The following is a 6,000-nucleotide window of genomic DNA, read 5'->3' as shown; positions in this document are numbered from 1 at the left end:
GAGATAGCTGTGTCTGTGTGTTAGATGTGTCTATATCTGTGTGATAGCTGTGTCTGTGAGATAGCTGTGTCTCTGGGTTAGATGTGTTTATGTCTGTGTGATAGCTGTGACTGTGAGATAGCTGTGTCTCTGGGTTAGATGTGTTTGTATCTGTGTGATAGCTGTGTCTGTGTGTTAGGTGTGTCTGTATCTGTGTGATAGCTATGTCTGTGAGATAGCTGTGTCTGTGTGTTCGTGTGTCTATATCTGTGTGATAGCTGTGTCTGTGAGATAGCTGTGTCTGTGTGTTAGGTGTGTCTATATCTGTGTGATAGCTGTGTCTGTGTGATAGCTGTGTCTGTGTGTTAGGTGTGTCTATGTCTGTGTGATAGCTATGTCTGTGAGATAGCTGTGTCTCTGGGTTAGATGTGTTTATGTCTGTGTGATAGCTGTGACTGTGAGATAGCTGTGTCTCTGGGTTAGATGTGTTTATGTCTGTGTGATAGCTGTGTCTGTGTGCTAGATGTGTCTATATCTGTGTGATAGCTGTGTCTGTGTGTTAGATGTGTCTACATCTGTGTGATAGCTGTGTCTGTGAGATAGTAGGCCCCTTAGAGAAGGAGGTGGGGAAATAATAATAGGGAACTCAGAAATGGCAGAGGAGTTGAATAAGTACTTTGCATCAGTGTTCACAGTAGAAAACATTAACGGCATCCTGAGATTAGGAAATGTTCCAAGGGCAAAAGGAGGACAGAAAGTAAATACAATAACGTGCCAAGGGAAACTAACGGGGCTGAAGACCATTACTTTCCCCAGGCCTGATGGGATGCATTCTGGGATACAAAAGGAGGTACCAACAGAGATACTTGATACTCTGGTAGTAATCTTCCAAGTTCCCCTAGATTCTGTAAAAGTCTTATCGGATTGGAAAACTGCAAAGGAAATGCATTTATTTTGAAAAGAGGATACTGAAAACAGGTAACTACAGGTCACTTGACTTAATGTTTATAATGGGAAAATGTGAATCTTCAAAGTTTGTGAGAAGATTTGTAGCTCGGGTGCTCGTTGTTGTGGTTCTGTTCGCCTAGCTGGAAGTTTTTGTTGCGAACGTTTCGTCCCCTGGCTAGGCAATATCATCAGTGCTTGGGAGCCTCCTGCGAAGCGCTTCTTTGATGTTTCCTCCGGTGTTTATAGTGGTCTGTCCCTGCCGCTTCCGGTTGTCAGTTTCAGCTGTCCGCTGTAGTGGTTGGTATATTGGGTCCAGGTCGATGTGTTTGTTGATGGAGTTTACCAATATACCAACCACTACAGCGGACAGCTGAAACTGACAACCGGAAGCGGCAGGGACAGACCACTATAAACACCGGAGGAAACATCAAAGAAGCGCTTCGCAGGAGACTCCCATGCACTGATGATGTTGCCTAGCCAGGGGACGAAACGTTTGCAACAAAAACTTCCAGCTCGGCGAACAGAACCACAACAAATGTGAATCTATTATGAGGAATATTGTAGCAGAACGTTTACAAGTGCAGAATATAATCAAGCCAAGTCAGCATGGCTACATGGACAAATATACAGGAATTCTTTGACGTGGTAACACGCAGGATAAATAAAGGGGAAGTAGTGGATGCAATATACTTGGGTTTCAGAACCCCAAGGATTTGGGAGTATGACATTAGCATTGATAGAAGATTGGCTCATTAACAGAAGGCAGAGAGTGGGAATAAGAGGAGTGTTTTCAGGATGACAACCTGAAATGTGTGGTGTGTAGCAGAGATAAGTGCTGGGACCACAATAATGAGTGACTTGGATAAGGACAGTGAATGTATTATAACCAAATGTGTGGATGACACAAAACTGGGTGGGAAGGCAAGTGGTGAGAAGCCTACAGAGGAATAAAGATAAGCTGAGTGGGCAGAAAATTGGCAGATGGGACAGCACGGTGGCTCAGCGGTTAGCGCTACAGTCTCACAGCACTAGGAACCCGGGTTCAATTCCAGCCTCAGGCGACTGTCTGTGCGGAGTTTGTACATTCTCCCCGTGTCTGCGTGAGTTTCCTCCGGGTGCTCCAGTTTCCTCCAATGCAAAAATGTGCAGATCAGGTTAATTGGCCATGCTAAATTGCTCTTAGTGTCAGGTGCATTTGTGGGGAATCTAATATTAGAGTCGTAGATGAATCTAATATTAGAGTTGTAGCTTATACAGCATTAAAATCTCGATAGGTATGAGATGATACATTTTGGGAGGTCTGATAAGGGAAGGATGCACATAATGAATACTATGTCACCAGGAGTACTGAAGAACAAAGGAATCTTGGTGTACAAATCCATAGATCCCTGAAGGTTAGTATAGATAGAGGGTGGGAAAGAAGGCAAATGGGTTGCTGGCCTTCATTAGCTCTGACATAGAATCTAGAAGCAAGGAAGTTTGTTGCAACTTTATAAGATTCTGACTAGGCCATGGATGGAATATTATGTGCAGTTCTGGTTACCACACTATCAGAAGGAGAGGGTGCAGGGGAGATTCACCAGGATGTTGTCTGGGATGGAAAGTCTCAGTTATGAGGAGAGACTGCATTAGGCTGAGTTTGTTTTCAATGGAGCAGAGAAGGCTGAAGGGGAGTATTGATTGAAGTAGTCAGAATTATGAGGGGCACAAACGGGGTAGATCGGAAAAATCTCTTCCCCGTGGCAGACATGTCTAAGAGCAGAGGGCATATGTTTAAGGTGAGTAAGTGGTTTAGAAGGGGATCTGAGGCAAGGGTTTTCACCCAGAGGGTGGTAGAAATGTGGAACGTGCTGCCTGAGAGAGTGCTGGGGGCAGGTACTCTCACAATATTTAAGAAACATCTGGATGAGCTTAAAATGACAGGGCATAGTGGGCTGTGGACCAAGAGCAGGTAAGTGGGGTTGGTGTCATTTGATGTTTGTTGGTCAGCACAGACATGGTGGGACAAATGGCCTGTCTCTAAGCTATATGACTCCCTCTCTCTCTCTCTGTGTATATGAATCAAGGTCAGTGGGTAATAAGGAAGGCAAATGGACTGTTGGCCTTTATTTCAAAGGGAATGGAATATAAATGTAGGGGGGCTTTATTAAAGCCTCAAATAGCACTAATCACACCACAGATGGAATAATGTGATGAAATAATTGGTCCTCCTACCCAAGGGAAGATATACTGTCATTGGAGAAGGCCAGTGAAGGTTCACTTGGCTGATACGAAGTAAGGAGAGTCAGACTTGAAATATAGAACCGACCAAAGGATCTGTTTCCGTGCTGTACGTCCTGATGACTCAGACTGTAAGAGATGGCCTTATTGAAACATGCAGGATTCTTAAGGGATTTAGCTAAATGTGTCGGGACAGGCTTGAAGGGCCAAAAGGCCTATTCCTGTGCTGTATTGTTCTTTGTTCAATACGTTGCTGTAGGTGGTGGGGAGGGGATTGTCCCAGAACGGGTAAGGATGGCAGATTGTTTTTCTGACAATTGATGACACTTCCATGGCATTTAATTCCAGACATATTTATTCTATTGGCTCATAGAACCTGGGTATCACTGGCTCGGCCAGCATTTGTTGACCGTCCTTGAGAAGGTGGTGGTGAATGGCCTTCTTGAACTGCTGCAGTCCTTGGTCAGGGTAACTGAGTTAACAGAATCTAAAATTCCACCAATTCTAGGTTGGGAATTGAACCCACAATATAATACTGGATTACTAACCCTTTGACACGATCACTCTGGCACCATCTTCCTTCCCTGTTTGTGAAGTATGGGGAGATGGTGATGTAGTGCCATTATGCCTGGGTTAGTAAGCCAACAGCAGCTATATAAAGGCTCTGGAGACACAGGTTCAAATCTGATGACAGCAGGTAGCTAGAATTTGAATTCAGTAAAAATCTGGACGTAAAAGCTCGTCCAATGGTTTCTGATGTTTAACAGCCCATCTCTTTCACTCATGTCCATTCAGGGAGGTATATCTGTCATCCTTACCCTGGCTTAGCCAACAGCTGCCCTCTGAAATGGCCATAGCAGGCCACTCAGATCAAGGGTCAACTGGGGATGGACAATAAATGCTGGACCAGCCAGTGACATGCATATCCTGTGAATGACTAAAGAAGAAAGTTAGTTAAGACTTCCAAAGAGGCATATGGGCTTTCTGTGCTGTTGGATTCTCTGATAGTAATTGGAACACCTCTCCTGTTTCCTCTCTTCCTCCCTGCAGTGGGCCGAGTTTTTGCTGTTTGCTTGCCTTCTATTCGCTGTCTCCATCATTTTCTCCATCATGGCTTACTTCTACACCTACGTGACATCAGAGCAACTGGTCAAGATAAAGGAGGAGAAGGAAGAGGAGATTCCTCCGGGATATCGGGATATCTCTCTCAGCTCAGTTAACAAGCAGACAAGGATGTAGAACACCATCAACCCTCCACAGCTGATCACCTTCTTAACTTGCTGCTTCCTGTCTTATTTACAGGACACATTCTGTCACCGTATAGATATGCCCCAGGATCTTTAATCAGGTGTGGATTCAGAGTAATGCATTCATTATATTCCTTACTTTGAACATTGTGGAGGTAGAGGGGAAATCAAGGAATTTATTTTTCCCCTTCCCCACTCCCCCATGTCCTTGCTTCCCTCCAATACTGCTGATGGGCTCTCTAACCCTCAGATACGACTAAAGGGCACTTCAGAGAGTAGGTCAGAGTTAACAATGAGTTGGTTTGTGACTGGAGTCACATACAGACCAGCCCATGAGCAGCTCTCCTTTGCAGTTAAACTAGTTTGATTAGAATGGCCACCTTCACTGATATAACTTTACCAATTCCAAATTCTTCAGTTCAGAATCCTCAAACTGCCACTGGGGATGCAGGGTGGTGGGAGATAATTTACACAAACGTTTTCTGGCCTATGCGGTTCACTACGCTACCCAAACGTACTCACACAATATGGGCATCGATGCCTCGTCCAATATTTATTTCCCATCCCTAATTTCCAAGAGTGCACTTAAGAGTCAACCACATTTCTGTTGGTCTGGAGTCAAATATAGGCCAGACCAGGTAAGAGTGGAAAATTTCAGATGGTTCTTAAGACAAATGACAATGACCAAATATTCACTATTAAGCCAGCTTTCTTTTAATTCAATTTATATTTAAAATTGGAATGCTAACGTTACCAACTACCAGAGCATTTGGTGTGGGGTTCTGGATTCTTAGCCCAAAGATATTATCACGACACCACCTGCTCCTGTCCAGCTTCAATTTAAAATTATTCATGGAACCAGCTTCTGCCACCATTTCAGGCAGAGCATTCCAGCTCCCACCAACTTACTAGGTAAAAACACTTCTCTCCATCTCTCCTTCAGATCTTCTTTTGTCCCCAGTGATTGGTGAATGTCAGACTGGATGAACTTCAGCAGAGTCCAGGATCGGGGCGTTTTGCATTCCTTTGTTTTGTACAATTGCATCAATCATTCAGTGATATTGGTCAGACAATAATTGACCAAGCATAGCTCGTCTGTAAAATTGTTGCAGTCTTACAGATGGCAAGAGATCGTGTACCTTCAATCGTGGTGGATGGCAAGGGTCAGCAGTCTAAAACATTGCTCTCTTAAAGGTTCATGCACATCATAACAGGAAAGGAACAGCAGGAAAAGGGAGGGGCAAGCAGCTTTTGGGGTCCCCACTTCAGAGTTTTACTCGCTGCCGAATACTGCATGCGTACAAAAGGTCTGGAGATGTTAGAATGTCATTTGAGGGAGGGAGGGGTTGTAGGCACCATAACTCGTCATGTAGATATGCCCCAGGATCTTGATTCAGAGTAATGCGTACATTATTTTCCTTACTTTGAACATTGTGGGTTGGAGGAGAAATCAAGGAACTTACTTTTCCCCTCCCCCACTCCCCGATGAATCTTGTCAATGTCCTTGCTTCCCTCCAATCAGTGGGCATTCTGTGCCAGATGCTGGAATGACATCAGCAATTCAGACAAGTATCCCCTCCCTCCTGCAGGGAAATTACTGGCATGC

General features: G+C 44.4%; 1 protein-coding gene across 1 annotated transcript in view; it reads left to right on the top strand.

The window, feature by feature from the left end:
* Positions 1-4,386, top strand: part of slc15a2 (solute carrier family 15 member 2) — a 106,770-nt gene extending 102,384 nt beyond the window's left edge. Inside the window, exon 22 of the mRNA XM_043694517.1 lies at positions 4,198-4,386. Coding sequence (XP_043550452.1) covers positions 4,198-4,386 — 189 coding nt within the window. The remainder of the gene's footprint in view (positions 1-4,197) is intronic.
* The last annotated feature ends 1,614 nt before the right edge of the window (positions 4,387-6,000 follow it).

This window comes from Chiloscyllium plagiosum, chromosome 7, assembly GCF_004010195.1.
Source record: "Chiloscyllium plagiosum isolate BGI_BamShark_2017 chromosome 7, ASM401019v2, whole genome shotgun sequence".
NCBI classification, from domain to species: Eukaryota; Metazoa; Chordata; class Chondrichthyes; order Orectolobiformes; family Hemiscylliidae; genus Chiloscyllium; species Chiloscyllium plagiosum.
The sequence above is the reverse complement of the archived record's forward strand: the minus strand, read 5'-3'. Positions and strand labels throughout refer to the sequence as shown.